This window comes from Erigeron canadensis, chromosome 5, assembly GCF_010389155.1.
Source record: "Erigeron canadensis isolate Cc75 chromosome 5, C_canadensis_v1, whole genome shotgun sequence".
In the NCBI taxonomy this organism is placed as follows: Eukaryota; Viridiplantae; Streptophyta; class Magnoliopsida; order Asterales; family Asteraceae; genus Erigeron; species Erigeron canadensis.
In genome coordinates, this window is record NC_057765.1 from 5,881,387 (window position 1) to 5,898,967 (window position 17,581).

A 17,581-nucleotide genomic window follows, 5' to 3' on the forward strand; every position below is an offset into this window, starting at 1 on the left:
TATTAGTTTGACTTCAAATCTGATTAAACCATGACTTGGTATATACTGTGTGTCAAGAGCCGGCTCTATTATATATATAGGTTAGGCCTAAGGCCCCCAAAATACAAAGGTCTTCATTTTTATATTTTGGGTTTAATGTTTTAGATTTTAGACTTTTATGTCATATGTTATTATTACTATATAAGGGTAACAAATATGCCCAAGAAAACAAAAAGGCAAATAAGCTTCATGGCTCATGAGTGACCTTTAGAAAAAAAAAACATCACACAAATGAAGTTCAAGGAAAAAACGGGGAAAAAAAAAAACTAACTACATAGAAATCGAAAAATCCAAGATTTTTACTTTGATTCCCAACAACGAGTTAGTAATTATATCTTAATTCTATGAAATACTTTCTCCTAAAAATGGTACAAAGTTTTGCTTCTTTGCGTTTTTTTTTTTCACATAACAGCTTAGTATATAAGAGGAACTACTTTTTTTCTAATTTTTGTGTTTACTTTAATATGTATGTTAATCAACAAGGCCCCAAAAATTAATCTCGCTTAAGGCCTCCAAAAAGCTTAAGCCGGCATTGTGTGTGTCCATGACTTTTCAGAGTCTATAGCTTTCCATAGAGATGCACCTAATTATAGGCCCGTAATGGAATACTTGAGCCAAATTGCACAAACCAGACTCAACATGATCGTTTGTTAGTCTTTCTTAGTACGTGGCATAGTTTTGTCGTATGGTGGTTGTTTCCCCATATTAGCCCGAGTTCATGCTAGTTCCATGCAAATTTCCATCATTTCTCTAAATTCCAAATCATCACTTATCATATAAATAGTGCTAAATCGTTTAAACTTGCACATCTTATTTACAGGTTACTTATAGTTTGCGATTTCCACACTATTAGAATTTGGAAAGAAATTGAACCACTTCATGTGAGCTAATGTAGTTAGCAATTTGCCTAAAACAATACAGCGACTTAACTTTGTTCTTATTAAACAAGCTTTGTGTATTAGGATTTAGGAATAGGGATACGAAGCCGCAATAACACAGACATAGTGAAATACTCAAAGATTTGTCAACAAAAGATTCAAACTACATTCATATTATGGGTAGAAGACCTTTTTCCATCCACGGCCTCTGAGAAACAGTACGCTGGTGCTTGCACTATCGAATCTGGCAACACAGCTCCAATCTCAAAAGTCATCACATGAGTAGAAATCCCTAAATTGCAAAATGTTGGAGTCAACCGACTGGCATGTTCATATTGTATCTTATATTAGACAATGCGGGTGATAGATTAAGATATCAGCCTATCAATTTTAGAGATATCAAAATGGGTGGGTCGGCTTTGTTGGGTAATGCACTAATGCTGTAACAGGTTATATATTATGGGTCCTGGGCATGATTGCAGCAAATCTGGAATTTTAATAATGTACAAATAACCGGTTTTATACTTTTTGAAAGTGGGAAACTAAACTACTTATATTGCTTTTGCAGAATATAACTAAAGCCTACAGGATAACTTTTGGGTCAAAAATAACCAGCTAATAAAAACTACAAAAGATATAGTTTTCATTTCAATCTATAGATGTATCCTTATAACTTATACATAAAAGTTATGTTTAATAAACTATCTATACTCGAAGTATATTTATTAAAAAGATACTATAACAATTTTTAATTTTAGTTAAAAAGATAGTTCACACTATTAGATTCTAAGCGACTTTCAACCCATTTAGCCCGTTTCATTTTTAGCTCAACCTCATGAGTTGAGCTAAGCTATTTACGATAAAACATAATCCAAATCCACCCATTAGTAACCCATTAGCATTTCAAAGTGGAAATATAGTTACCATCATAAAAGTCCCAACGAACCGGTCTTTTGGTAATGACATCTTCATAGTACCAAATGAAGTCCACTTTCTCCCACACATCACACAAGAAACCATCGGTCACCACCCTTCCTAAATAATGTGCACCATCTGTAAGAAAGTCGGGCCGAGGTATCCCCACACCAAAATCCACCATTTGACATTCACCGTCTTCCCCAAGCGTGTAGTAAAAAGACGTGCCATTGTTCCACTCAATGTCATATAGTAATATACTAAGTTGTTTTTGAAAAATGTTAACGTTGCGACCTTTGGGCCAGTCGTACCAAAGGTCGCTTAGTTGGAGATGGGTTGAAGTTAAGTTCATGAATAGAAGGGCGTGGAATTGTTCGGGCCATGGCGTGGGTATGGGTACAGGTCCTTTTGGTGCATTTAGCCATGGTTCAGTTTTATGGTAAATGGCTACATGATTTGGTATGTCCAAAAGGAAAACAAGTAACCAAGTTGCTAGCGAGAGTAACTTCATATCTCAGTGTTTGTGGTTATGTGTTTTGTTTTAGTCCAGTAGAAGTAGTGGGAGCAGGTACATGATCTAAAAGAGCTTTGGGGCTATTGGCACCACATAATTCATTTTTTTCTTACATAAAGAATTTGCAGTATTTTCAAAATCTTTATCTTCTTAATATTAATAAAACAACAATATTCTAAGTTTAGCTTATTCAATTAATCAAATAAAAACTTAGTTTTACTTAAATTAAGCTTTTCTATTTGAACAAGGGTTGTTGACTGCGCGTTACGACGGTTAAACGATGATGATAATACAAAACAGTGGAGAGGAATTGATATGTGTGTGTAAATAGGAGGAGAAAAAGAAGTGACTGTGTGATATATTTTGGTAGGGTGTTTGCCTGAATGTGTTTAGAGATATAGAATTATAGATAATGTATGAATTAGAGGCAATATGGAGATATTGAAAAAATTGCTTAAATTTTTTAAAATAAAATTTTAGTTTGTATTATATGGGGGTATAAACAATATTTAAATACTGTTAGATTTAATTTAAGCTCAATTATATAAAGTCAGAATGTTCTATCTTTTAAATTTGATTTAAGGTCAATTTAGTAAAAATTAGGCCTTTTCAATCTTAAAAAAATGTACAGCTTATTATAATTAAATTATTATATAATTTAAACTATAACTGAGAATAACTTTTTTAAAACGACATGTTTTAGATTGTAAAGTATGCTGAAAGTTGGAATTCACGCACTCTTGCAGAACAAGAGTGATAACACGTATAATTACACGTTCAAGAAATAAAAACCAAAACCATACAGAATCAATATTCGATTTCAGATCTCCAAGCTAACATTCTCTTCGGCAGGTTTCTCAAAGAAAGTCCTTCCAGGACGCCAGGACCAGGGTAACTCTTATGAGGGCCCAAGAATGAAGGAATGGGCTATTTGGCCCAAGGTTGTATCATTAAATGGGCTTTGTCAAAATGATGGGGAATGTCCATCATGAAAGTAGGTTTCAAATATTGTGATTTTATATCAATAGAAAGTTTTGTTTTTTAAAAATATGATTGTGACTTAAGTTATATGTTTTTCTTTCCCGGATTTTTCCAGAGCTAAATTTCAATTTGTTTGTCTTTTTAGGCCCACTCGAAATTCTAGGATTATTTCAAGGTCCGATTATGATGGTGGAACCTTCGGTAACATATGAAATTTCGTTTTTTTCTACCAAATCACAGAAGACTTCGTTTCGCGTAAAAATAACTTTGACTGTCGATTTTCCTCTAATCAATGATAATTGAAAATAAATTGCTCCTAAAGTTACATAAATCAACAGGTTCAATATATGTTTATTTTGTATACAGTCTACATCAACCTAATTATGTAATTTGTTTTGGGATATTACTAAGTCCAAGGAAATTTCCATTTACGCTGTATTACAGTTGTAAGGGGAGTTGTCAAATTTCCCAGGTCCCATTAATGTTTATTGGCTTTGGCCTTTTCGATCTAACTTAACTGGGATATATATTTTAATTTAATAAGGAGTAATATTTATGATTTATATCAGGAGCTATCGAATCGATTAAAACTTACGTGAGTGAAAGCCCAATTATGGGCGTACTTTTTAAGGGGCGGGGAGGGACGCCCGACCCCTCGAAAATTTTGTTGCGATGTAGGAGTATATTGTTTTCGTGTAGAAAAATTTCGATATACTCGGTTTTGCCTCCATTTTAAAAAAAATAGTGTTAGAGAAAAGAAAATTTAGATCCCGACCCCACTGAAAATTTTTCAAGCCTCGCCAAAGAGTCCAAATGCTTGTTTTTTTTTTTAGCAATTTAATGATTGAATTTAACTGACTCAATGAAAAAATAATATCTGTATAAATAAAGTCGATATAATTATTTTTTAATTAAATCAGAAAACATACATGTTTGTTTGGTTTAATAAGTTAACTTTTTTTTTTATTAAGTTAATTAATATCTAAACAAACATGACTGAAGATCAACATATATACATATAGCACAAGTTTGAAAGAATTTCCAATAGGTAATTGAATAAATAAATAAGTGTAAATACACACATGGCATTAATACGTATATAAGGATGTGGATATATAGCATAGCATCTGATCATGAAACTATCACACATAAAATTTCATGCACAAAATTTAGTAAGGTTTTTCACCAATATAGTTCCCTGGAGGATCATAATTGCAAATCATGAAAACACCTCTACCTTGAAAACAAGTCACTCTAGAGCACCCAATTCTCCTACTTGTCTTCCAAACAATCTGTGTGTAATGCCCACACTCTTGTCCTCCGTTACACGAATTCGATCCATACGTGTACCATCTCTGCTCTCCAACCCACGCCGCAGCAGCTTGAGCCGGGTTCCACCCATTACCACTTCCCCAAAAGATGTTCTCTCCATAAGGCCCATTTGAATGCTTTAACAAGCAATCTTGCCTTCTTTGGCTAGCATACGTTTCTGCATAACGCGCTAGTCGTGGGTCCCATACCAGTGGTGGCACACGTAGGGCGGCCCGAGCTTGGTTTTGAAGAGATATGAAGTCATTGATGATGTTTTTAGAGATTTGCTTTTTGTTTGTGATAGCATTGGTGGTGGAGATTAGAAGAGTAAGGATAAAACCCAATGTGATTGAAGAAAACCACATTGATAAATAATTTGATGTGGTTTCATAATTTAGGCTATACAAAATGTAACATTTTATATAGGGCGATTTAAATATTACAAGTAATAATAGTATAAACAAGTATTATAAAAGGGTAGTTGAATTTTTGGAGAATTTAAGTGGCGCCCATGATCGAATATGATTGCCATCATCTTTGCTCTCATTTTTGGCCAAGAAATGGTTCAAGAATATATAGAACTTTTTTTTTAGGAAAATACAAAAAGAATTGTTACTTTTAGCTAAATTTTTTAGAGGAACCTAATACATTATCGAAAATCAATAAAAAGGGAATATCTATCTCTTAATTAATATTTTATTTAGTGCCAATGTGTCTTGACATTTCATTAAAAACTTATTTCCCGTGAACTCTCGAGTTACATCTGAAAACACATTCACGATCAGAGACCTCTAATTCGGCGTTATCCAGAAACTGAAAAAAACACCATTAAAAAACATATATGTGGGCTTGAAGAAACATTTCGTAAGCACTCGGGAGAATTCTTGGGTCACAAATGAATCTTTCAAATCTAACTCATCATCAATTCATGTGAAAAAAAATTAAATTCTTCTTTATAGTGATGGATTCACATATATTGCAAGTAGAAAGTGATGAATCTAAGTAAAATAAATTTAACCTCAAACTCGCTCATGTACTTGTAGCTAGTTTATGTTTTGGTAATCATGGGAGTACTTTGTTATTTTAAATTTTTAATGTAGTTTACAAATAGGTATACTGTTTGTTACTTTGTTTTTGAAAGCATTAACAATCTGAATAAAAATCAACTTATTTAACCTCCTGATTAACCCTCCAAAACGTAATAATTAGGTCACATGAGTCTGGTCCAGGTTGACTTCGGTAGATGTAAGTCTATGTTTGACATTTTAGACCTAAATGTTTTAATAAGTCTAAGTTATTTTTTTTAAAACAGGTAGTCGGTATTCGACATCTTGAAACACTTCACCGTATAATGGTGAAATCCTATACGTACTATAGACTACGAGATATAGACCATAGATCGTTACAGGTGATTCAAGAAAAAAAAATCCACAGACTTATCACTCCTAAGAGTCAAACCCAATTACTTGTGAGAAAAACCAGAGATGCATCTGTTAGTTGAGCTAGCTTCATTTGCGTCTAAGTTAGGGTTAAAGGTTTTCAACTTGTCAACTTTAAACCGACATTATTGATAACCATAGATTTAAATGATTGTTGGAAGGAGGAGTTACGTTGAATATGAATTGAGATCATTTATAATTAAAATAATATTGTACATGTATAAAATTAAACAAGAATCAAACCCAAGATCTGTGGGAAAAACCAGATATGTATATGTCAGTTGAGCTAGCTTTATTTGCGTCAAAGTCAGGGTTAAAGGTTTTCGACTTGCTAACTTTAGACCGAGATTATTGATAACCATAGTTTTAAATGATTGTTGGAAAGATGAGTTACGTTGAATATGGATTGAGATCATTTAAAATAATATTATAGATAAATTTATACAAGAATTAAATATAGGGGCAAAACTGAAAATTATATTTGACTTATAACTATTAATTTTTATCAAGGGTAAACATCTCCAATTTTAGGCGGTCTTCAAATCTTCATCAATTGAATATTGAGAGGTTTTCAATTGGTCCTATTGGAGGTAAATTACGGTGGAGATTCAAAATGAAAGTTTGGTCGGTCAGTCGGTCAAAGGATTATTTTGGTGGAAATTGAGTCAAATTAACTAAAACTGTTCATCAAGACTCCAAATGTATATTCGTTCAAAAAAAAGACTCCAAATGTATTAATGTAAATGGTATTAGTGATTTTTATTTAGGCTTATTATTATTATTAATTTTTCTAAAGATGAATTTCGCTTGAAATTTGGTGTCGCGATTCGAGAACATGAGGTCTAATATATGTTGTCTTAACCGGGTCCGCGCTAAAGAGTTTTCTCGAAGTATAAATGTCTATTTCAAATACCAGGAAGAAAATCCTCTACTAATCCGCCTAAAGTCACGACAATTAATAGGGGTAAACTCTGCCCTTCTCAGACTTGAACCTGGGTATACCCAATCCAAACCCTCATAGAGAAACTCCTATATCCTCCTCAAGATTTGAACCTAAAATCTCTTAATGAAGGATCTTTATAGAACCAATGATCTAATTTCAAGGGCTATTTGCCCAAGGTCTTGAGTTCGATTCTTATGCATGGCAAAACCTTGGGGATTTTCCCTCTGAATACTTGTAACGGCCCATGGTCAACTTTTCGTTGTATAGGATACGTGCAATGTTTCACCATTATACGGTGAGGTTTCCCCAATTTTGTGTTCCGACTGAATCTTCAAAAAAAATTTAAAGTTATACGAGTAATAACATGAAAACGGACTTCTCATATACTCAAAACACCCACCCATTTGAACAGCCAAAAGAACCCTATGTATTGGGAACTACCAAAACCCTTTCATTATCCAATGCATATGAAATGAATCATTCAATACCCTTTAACTTTTGCTTCCTATAAATAAACATTACATGAACTTGTCATTCTCATTGTTAACTTGTAGCAAGCATTAACCTCATAAAATTTTTGTAGCTCCAAATTAAAGATCAATGGCTGACTGGTTTGCGAAGGTGCATAGTCAAATTCACAATACGGTTGCTCAAGCGATCTCGGTACCTTCGGTTGCAAAGGTCCATAGCCAGATTCACAATACGGTTGCTCAAGCAATCTCGGCACCTTCGGTTGCAAAGGTGCATAGCCAAGTTCACAACGCGGTTTCTCAAGCGATCTCTTCACCAATGGAACTCGCTTCTGTAGCCGCGAATGTTGCTACTGTTGCTACCACTGTGTCAACGATAGCAACCACCGCTGCCACGGTTGTTCCAGCGGTGGGCGTGTTGGTTGGTCCTGCTGGGGCTGTTGCAGCAACTGCAACCGTTGTCAAACATGTTTTGAAGCCCAATTAGTGAATCTTAATGAAATAGTAGTGTGCTTTAGTATGTAATGTTTATGTTGGATTTTAATGGAAATGAATCTTTTGGTGGTGGTTTTTTGCTTCTTTGTTATCTTTCTTATATTTACTAGTTAAATTAAATCAAGGAAACTGATATAAATTAGAGATGTTGGATGATCATTCGGCAAATAACAAATTCATAGCTTCTTTTATATATATATATATATATATTGATGATGTACCATCTCCCTAATAGTTTTGAGATAATAATCTCTCTTTTACCTTGTGGAGGCTACTATGATCCAATCCAGGCGTAGCCTCCGGACTTGAGCATGGTTGCTCTTGAGAGGCTTCGGACATAGCCTCTGGATTGATCCATAGAGGCTCCTAACATAGCCTCCGGACCCTCCTCCATTGAAGCTCCTGACATAGCCTCCGGACTCTCCTTCGTTGAGGCTCCTGACATAGCCTCCGGACCTAAGCTGCGGAGGCTCCTGAAACCTTCAGACCTGAACATGACTTCATCTACGTTAAGTCATGGGCTTGATTTAGGTCGAAGCATGGAAAGCCCATGACCCAATATCATCAAACCCTAGAATCTACTCCCTATAAATAGAAGACAATAAACATCAAGCTAGGGGACTTCTCTCCCTGACTCTCTCTTCCCCTCAATCTCTTACACACACTCTTTAGCCTACTTTGGCTTGTGGCGTCACATCTTGTGGTCACCAATTGGGAACCGCCACCCGAAGTAGCAACAATCTAATCCAGGATTAACCCCCAAGTACTTAAAAAATGTTATACCTAAATAGGTGTAGACTTATACTTAAACATATATGATTTAGTTTTAGCTAAAATGGAATGCATCATATAACTGTGTTTGTTTTCAGAATACGGTCACCAAGTATGAGCTATAGAAATAAATCTTGCAATATTATCCGTTAACTTGATGATCATTTTAAGTGTAACACTTATTACATAGCTTTTGTGCGAATAACGACATCAATGACCAGTTTGATATTACCCGAAACAGGGGCAGTGAACAGAAAGGATAAATATTGACAACCGTAGAGAATCGAGCCCATTTAATTCTCCGAAGATTTCTTTTCCAACCCGAAGATCCGTTGTTCTGTTTTTGATTTTGTGGACATGTGCTCGCAGATTTATCAAACCCGAACCATTGTCTTTGATACTCCTTTTGTTGGCTTTAATTAGTTTAGCGAGTTCAACTTTGAGAATGTTTTTTTTAAACGTAACTCAAAGAGGGCACACTCAAACTGCTACCAGCAAAGACATTGTATTTATGTAAAGGGAATGAGAATATAAGATAAGTTTATATGTCGGACACTCACATATTAATTTTTTAAACTATAAAAATTATGAGGGCCCAAACATTTATTCATTAAACAATAAATAATAAAATATTACTCCCTCCGTCCCATTTTGATTACGATGTTGACTAACTTTGACCGTAAATAACTTTGTTTGTATTATATATTAGTTGATGAAACTTATATGAACGAAATGTACATTAAAACCCAATTCATTCATATATTTTATATCAAGTGTTACATGACACAAACAAAGTTATTTACGGTTAAAGTCAATCAACATGACAACTAAAATGGGACGGAGGGAGTAGTATGTGAAGGTTTTAACACCTAAGGTTAGGTGTCAGACAACCTTATATTCCTTTTTCCCTTATGTAAATAATGTTTTTCAAACCGTATACTCTCTATTAGATTGATTTCAATTATTATTGCTACCAACTTTTAAGAACGGTTATTAATTTATTACGAACCATAAGTAAAGAAAAAATAATTTTCAAATATAATTTTTATAGTTATCACTTATCACACTTATATGTCAGACCAATCAAGTCAGCAGTCATGGTATGGTTTTTATTACGCTCATGGGGATTAGGCAAAGGACAAAGTGGACGACCGTTCGAGGTCCGATTTTTCATGGCCCATATTTTCAATTTTTATATATACGTATGTGTAAAAATTATATTTTATATATTGTTTATACCCTATACCGTTATTAATAAACTACTAGCATTTGGATTAATGGTTAAGACGTTAGGTACAAACACATTTTGGTTTTTAGGTCCCCAGGTCAAATTCGTTGTTCTTAGCTTGGGGGCTTTTCTTCAAGCTCGTTCTAGACCCAAGTTTCCTTAAAACCGGTCTTGGTTACGTTGTATTTTTTTCTTCTTTTGCTTTTTGAGGCCCAATTTGGAGCATACATAATGCACCCAGGTTTGTCAATTTTATAGCCCGTGGCAACTACACAGGGTGGTGGGGACATTCACTATGCCATTGGTGGCGCCAAGCCTGACCTCGACAGATGGCGTGGGAGGAGCGGGTTGCGAGATTTTGGTGGTTTATAATAAAAAAAATGATAAATGCAGCCTTTAGGGTTGCACTTAACGTTCGTGTTAATAAAAAAAGTTGAACCTTTTGTATAAAAAACCCATCCCTTAAATAGAAAATAAGTTTATTGTTGACGTCACTTGATAGCGCAGAGGTTAGACACCCTCCCACCCCGGATGTTATACCACGGATCACACGTTCGAATCTCATTTTGAGCATTGTTTCTAGCCAATATTCTTGGCGAACGAGTTGAATTTAACGGGTGGATCGGGCGGTGAGAGGGGATTGGATAGGCCCACGGTATTTAGTCCAGATACCCATGATCTGACCCTTCGTTGTTCTAAAAAAAATTTAGCTACAATTAATCCGAATGAAGAAATTGCTAATAGAAAAAACTATATTATATTGGATTAACAAATCCAAAAGTTTAGTGTCATAGTGATTAGTGATATAAATATTTTCTTAATTTTTTTTATAATTTTTAAACTGTATTAATTATATACTGAGAATAAGTAAGATCTAAATTCTTGATAAATAAATTTAGCAGTGTTATCGATGCTGTTAGGTCCGTAGTTATATTTTCCATCATGCATATGAATATGTTTGATTTTGTTACCAACGACTATATTGTTAGATTTATAGCTAAAAGCCTACAACGTGTTTAATTTTTGGTGCACAAATCTTATGCATTATACAACATTTACGGCCCGGACATAATAGCCCAGTACAAGCTAAGCTACAAAGTTGTACCTCAAATGGGCCTTGAAAAGGGGCCTTAGCGATTTTCAGATACGGACATATAGTAACTCAAACGGGCCTTAAAATTTTACCACGTCAGTGCTTTCAAAAAACCTCCGCCAAAAACTGATCAATATGGTGGGTAAAAAGAGATCTAAATTCAATAAGAAAAACACTGCAACAAAATTTAACTTTCATGTACACAAAAACTGATCTTATGTTCCAAAAACAAGAATTTACATCTATATTATATTACAAGATGAACTTAAATAAACAAATACATTCTGTAACCATTTCATAGCTTTTGAAGTAGTCGAATCTTTACTCTATAATACTACCTAACTTTTTGTATTCTAGAACACAAATTACACAAGAGTCTAGAAAATCATTACTACTTTTACTCTTTAATAGCAACGAATAAAGACCAGTTATCCGGGGTAACCCAAAGTCGAAAGACAACCTCATATGCTCGTGAAACGCAGATAGATCGAGCTTGATAGCCCAAAGTCCTCCATCTCCTAATCGGGAAACATATTACTAGATTGGCCGATACCACTACACCAAATTGTCGGTGGTCAAATCGATCATTACTAATTACAAATTGATTGCCTAAACTTGATTTAGCAATCTTAATAGCAGAAAGACATTTTTAGTAATGGTGGGACAATACCAATTCATTACAATTTCAACTACCAATTACATTACAATACAAGAATTCAATTGAAATCAGAAGTTCATATATGTTGGTAAAAAAACAAACATACACCCCATGTTGACCTCTCTGATCATTTTCACCGCTAATTAACATTAAATAATGAAGTACTATTTTTACCACGTGAAACTACCAAATAATTCATTTAATTACTAGAAGTAGTATTATTTTTCTCTAGCTCCTTACGAATTAAACCAACAAATAAAATCATGTGTGATAAATTTATGTTATGCCGTTGGATTGGCATTCAACACATTGCAAGACACATAAATCAACATATAAAGATGATTAATATAAACATCACAAAAAATGACATAGAATAAGTCATAGAAACAGAATATATATGAAAGAATTACAACTGATAACGGTTTTTTCAGAATGTATATATATTGATAGAACAACCAGAAAGACAACATTATTTCACAAATTTACAACATCATTTACCAGTCCTTCATCACCTCAGCTTCATTTTATCATAACAAATTAATTTTGAATAAAACATTAATTAGCTAACATACACCCATATCTTATACCTCTTTTTGTTTTTCATTGTGCTCTATGATATGGATACCGTTGTACTAATCCGATTACTAGTACTTCATTTCTCTCATTGCGGCTTATCAAGGATGCCGTTTGAATCCCAAGAGTTTGATGAAGCTGAATTTGCATCAAACTCGTTAGACCACCACGTCATCATGTCCTTTGAAACATCCATGTCCTTGAAACAATCAAACTCGTTCGCATTTGCTTGATCTAGTGACACGGAATTATTAGCTCCTTTGTTGCTTAAGTATTCGTTGATTTCCGCTTGGAATTCCATGTACTGCTGGAATTCCAAGCTTGGTTGTTTATTGCTATCGGATTCTTGTACTTGCTTCGATGGACTAATGTTGATTCCATTCATGGAGTTGTCTATTTGATTGACCAACATATTATGAGGTTGAGAAAAAACCGGTGGAAGGAGGCTATTAGATGGTCCAAAAAGTTGAATCTTTTGAAGAGAATCATGTAAAACATGTTGTATCATTAAAGGGTTTGATGATTCATTTAGAAGTTGAAGACTTTGCATCATCTTTTCTTGAGTTGGATTCAATTTGCAAGGCCACATAGTCGGGTTATTAGCACAATGAGCCAAATTAGGGTTTTCAAGGCTTTGGAGTTGCATGTGAAGTTGAAGCCTTTCAATAGCAGAATTACTTAGAGTTTCCATTCCATTCCCATCTTTGGAATCTTGGGTAGTTGAACCATTGAGCCTACTAGCATTAGACTGTTTACGACGACCGAGCAATTTCTTCTTCAATCTTGTGTTCCAATAGTTCTTGATATCATTATCCGTTCTTCCAGGCAGTTGGGCAGCAATTATAGACCACCTATTTGATTTTGCAAGTTATTTAAACTTATTTTAGATAATTGCCTAAAAAACTAAAAGAAAATTTAAAGTATGGAGGAGTGCACAAATCAACAATAAACTTGTGCATGTTATGACATATAGGTTGTTATATATATATATTCTTTGAACAAAAGCATCATGGCAAGTAGAAAGGACAAGCAAAGTTTGGTTGAAACTTGAAAACCTGACCATAAAAGAGTAATACATACCTGCTGCCAATACTAATATAGAGGTTGCAGATGATGTTGTCTTCTTCTTCAGAGAATCCTCCATGTTTGATATTAGGTCTTAAGTAATTCAACCACCTAAGTCTACAACTTTTTCCACATCTTTTTATACCTACATACATAATAATCATTGTTCAAGGTTATATATAACTTCAACAAACAAGATATATATATATATATATCTTGAAAAAGGATAAGATGATCAAGAACAAAGGACGAAGAAGCATACCGATCTTTTGTGGAAGAGCGATCCAGTTTCCACCGGTACCATATTTTTCGATGTAATCTTTGAGTTTAGCATCTTCTTCAGGAGCCCATGGTCCTTTCTTCACGTTTGCTTTGTCACAACAAGGAGCTCTTCCCATCTTTATTCTTTAGTACTTTCCTTTAATTTGCCTTTGTGTTCAATTAATTAGTCTTCTATCTCTCTAGGTATCTCTTTGGCGTCTGGTTTGTTTGTGGAAAAATGAATGAGGGAAGACCCAAGCTTTATAGTGGGTATGACAAATGACAATTAGGGTTGGACAAAATGCTTTTTCAAAGTATAAAAAAAGTCATCCCCTATTAGGGTTTTCTTTGACATATATTTGACAACTTTAAGCATTATTATTATTAGTTATTATGTATATATAATTAGGAGGCTCATTCTATTTAACAGACAACGAATAAAATCGAGCTACCAAAAATAATTTAGTGGCGAAAGGCGACTTCATACACCCTCAGAATTTGAACCACTAATCTAATAAGTATTAAAAATTAGACGTATTACCGGTCACTACTACTCCAGCTATGGGTAATTAGCAATCCGAGACTCATTACATTTGTGTTTCTATACTCTAAAAAAATATACGTTTTACTTACGTGTATAACAAACTACCTTCGAAACTAATTTTATTTGGGTCTTCAAAATAGTTAAAACCATTTATAAATTTTTTTTTTATCAAATGTGCAAAGTATAAAAATAAAGATAAAACCAGATAAACAACTAGGCAAATAACTTTTTGGTATCTTTAATTATTTTGAATATTTTAAAGTTAACAATGCATAAGTAGTAGTTTTATTGTATAAAGGTAATGGTGCAAGTAAAATCAAGAAAGAAACCTCCATACTCTTTGTTTGTCGCCAACCTCTTGTGTATTGTTCCATTATTAGCCATGAATGTTTTTGTGATTAAAAATAGCAACTGTCTCAAAGTTTGGACCATTTCTAACTTTCAAAAAGTTAATACTTGATTAATTAGTTTTCTTAAATAGAAGAAATTGGTCACGGTTTTCTGACATTCACAGGCGGAATAAAAGAACTTAATTAATCACTGGTGTTTACAATAAAACAAAACGAATGAGGATATATGAAAACCATTAAATTGATGAATGATATAGATACCATGTTATTTGATATATTTACCATATAACATGCAATTATAAGCCATAAGTTTGAGTGATAGATAAGTTTGACAAATATGTCAAACTATATGATATTATATATCATCTCCTATTAAAATTAGAAGGAAATAAAAGCTAATGTTATCTAGCTAGCTTGTCTTCAGTAAGATTGTATAAACTTCATGTCAACATTACAGAATTGCCACCTAACTCTTGACTTCTTGGATTTTTCCAAGATCCTGCTTGCACATATATATTGTGACGGTTTGGGGTTGTTAGTTTCTTAATCCAAGTCATACGAAAACTAAGAATAAAAATGACCGACTCTAATGTAACTTTAATTTATTCACAGAATTTATCGTGATTGATCAAAACAATCGAGTTCAACAAAATGGACATAGATATTTGATTGATCAAATATATATATATATATATATATATATATATACTAGATTGGTGTGCGCGCAATGCAGTGGCGGTAACGACGACGGTGATTGTGTGGTTATTAACATAAAACTAATTTCATTGCGGTCGGAGATGTGATGAATTGTTGTGTGGGATACGAAAGCGGGGAGGAGGGGAAGAATTTTGAGTTAGGGTTTTAGCTATGTGTTTCTGCGTGAGAAAGAGATAGTGGTTGAATTTTTTTAAGGGCATTTTAGTCACAGTTTATAAAATGAAAATAAAGATGTATTAAGATGAAAGGCAAATGTATCATTTCAGGTTCTTAAAATTAAAGAAGGGGAGGGGGAGTTTGTTTTATATATATCGTGCCTAGTAAAGGGATCAAAAGTGAGAACTAAAAGAATAGGAAGAATCGCTAAAAACAATCTCTAAGGACTGAGGCGCCCTTAGAGACGAGGGTTATGCCCGTACCGTATCCAACCGCCACCATCTTTTGGATCGCGGCCCATCAAATCCAAATTATGCTCATATGCGTCAGGTGACAACCCTTTTAGACCGGATGAGGGCAACACCCATACCGTATCCATACGTTTTCAACACGTAAGCCATATGATTCTTTTTTTAAATTAACTTTCTTTTGGAATGGGATTTTATTAAAAGAAAATTAAAAAATCTAAAAATTAAAAAACCATACCAATTGAAAAGGAGAAAAGAAAGAGAGAAATTAGTGGTTTTCATGTTTCTCTCTCATGTTTTGGTTTCACATTAACCCTACCCATCGTGCCTATATATAACAATCGAAGAAATATTGCTAAAGATTATTTACTTACGTCTCCACAAAAAAAAGGTAAGATCTTTCGTCTCAACAGTAGGTGTCTTTGTGAAATTATCATCTATACTCTTTTATAGAACAAACTACCCCTCCCATTATTGTTCCACACACCACATCTATCCAAAATATGTCTAAAATATTTTCCAACCTTATCAATCCAAACTATTTATCTTCTTTTTTCAGTAATTTAAATATTTTCGCCTAATATATTTAATTAATTATAATATTCTTAATGAGATTATTTATAATATACATTTTTTAACCCTTAAAATAACTACACTACCCCTTCTAACATCAATTACATTCACATTAATAATCACACCGTTACCGCCACCATCGCCGCCGCCGCCACTACCACGCATCGCCGTGATCGCCGCTGCATTGCGTGGGTACCCCTCTCGTTAAATTAATGTTAGCGTTAATATATACCTATTGCTATGTTAATTACAATATATGACATAAACATACTTAGCTGTCCACTAAAAAGGAGGAATTGAAAGGCAAAAGCTTAAAGATTAATCTATTTAATGGGAATGCATTGCAAACTTCTTCTGCTTGGCTGCTTCTTCTTTTTTAATTATTCTTTGATTTTTTATGCCCTTAAGCAATATTTAAATTAATCCAAAACAGTTTCTGTTGATAAGAATAAAAATTAGCTAGCATGTCAAATGGCAAAATGCTTGGTGTTCTGAAGATCGATATATATTACCTAGCTAGAAATCAGTACTTATACATATTTGTATATATAAACGTATACGTATTCGTTAATTTATATTTATATGTCAAAATGGCATATATATCCGCCAATATCTAGAGCACGTACATCTTTGCTTTAAGAAAGCTAGGCTTTTAAATTCATTAACAATAAACTTATATTAAGGTTACAACTTTTAATCTAATCCAGAAACCAATTAATAATTAGCCGTGGGATTTCTTAAAGTAGGACTTTATAAAATGTGTAGGAATGGGCACCACCTCATTGACCCGTGTTTCCAACATGACATATTGTTTAATTTCTTGTATTGTGAATTAAATATGATTAACAAGAAAAGGTTAGGAAGTGAACAAATATATCCATGAAATAGAACAAGCACAAAATTATAAGAAGTTTGAGTAAAGTTACTCACTCCCACAACTATTTATATATTCTATTGATATATTCTTTATCAACATATTGACTCAGATTTGTTGAGATGATAATGAGGCCTTCCTCTTGTCCTTCTTTCAACAACAGATTCTTTTTTTCTCTCTAATATGTACAAGTGATGAATACGCATAAATTATCAATGCATGCATTTTTTTCATACTTAAATATGTGGAACAAAAAATTCGCATTAATAAATATGTACAAATCCTATATTTATACGCATTTTTAAGTATCTTTCCAAAAAAAAAAAAGAGGTTCACTAGTAAAGAAATGATCTCTTGTCATAAAACTGTTATTCTCAATTTTGTGTAATAAAAGTATAAATTAATTGCAATATTGGTCTTCTTGTTTTGTATGTTTTTGCAATGGGGTCCTTTTTTGAGTATCGTTGTGATGGGGGTTCTTATTT

General features: G+C 33.6%; 3 protein-coding genes across 4 annotated transcripts; all 3 read right to left on the reverse strand.

Annotated features, from left to right (window-relative positions):
* Positions 1-894: 894 nt before the first annotated feature.
* On the reverse strand, positions 895-2,433 carry LOC122600132 (uncharacterized protein At4g14100-like). 2 transcript variants are annotated; one of them, XM_043772796.1, is made up of 2 exons: positions 1,842-2,422; positions 895-1,209 (listed from the first exon to the last, which is right to left on the reverse strand). In XM_043772796.1, the coding sequence occupies exons 1-2, from the start codon at positions 2,341-2,343 to the stop codon at positions 1,076-1,078; spliced, it is 636 nt and encodes a 211-aa protein (XP_043628731.1). In that variant the 5' UTR covers positions 2,344-2,422; the 3' UTR covers positions 895-1,075. The 2 variants fall into 2 exon arrangements, with proteins under 2 accessions (XP_043628731.1, XP_043628732.1); XM_043772797.1 differs by having other exon boundaries at positions 1,153-1,238; positions 1,842-2,433.
* A 1,946-nt stretch (positions 2,434-4,379) lies between these two features.
* On the reverse strand, positions 4,380-5,125 carry LOC122600931 (pathogenesis-related protein PR-1-like). The gene has a single exon (XM_043773709.1). It carries the CDS (start codon positions 5,001-5,003, stop codon positions 4,497-4,499), a length of 507 nt encoding a protein of 168 aa, XP_043629644.1. The 5' UTR covers positions 5,004-5,125; the 3' UTR covers positions 4,380-4,496.
* Positions 5,126-12,396: 7,271 nt separating this feature from the next.
* On the reverse strand, positions 12,397-13,771 carry LOC122602148 (transcription factor MYB36). The gene is made up of 3 exons (XM_043774872.1): positions 13,636-13,771; positions 13,389-13,518; positions 12,397-13,159 (listed from the first exon to the last, which is right to left on the reverse strand). The coding sequence occupies exons 1-3, from the start codon at positions 13,769-13,771 to the stop codon at positions 12,397-12,399; spliced, it is 1,029 nt and encodes a 342-aa protein (XP_043630807.1).
* Positions 13,772-17,581: the final 3,810 nt, after the last annotated feature.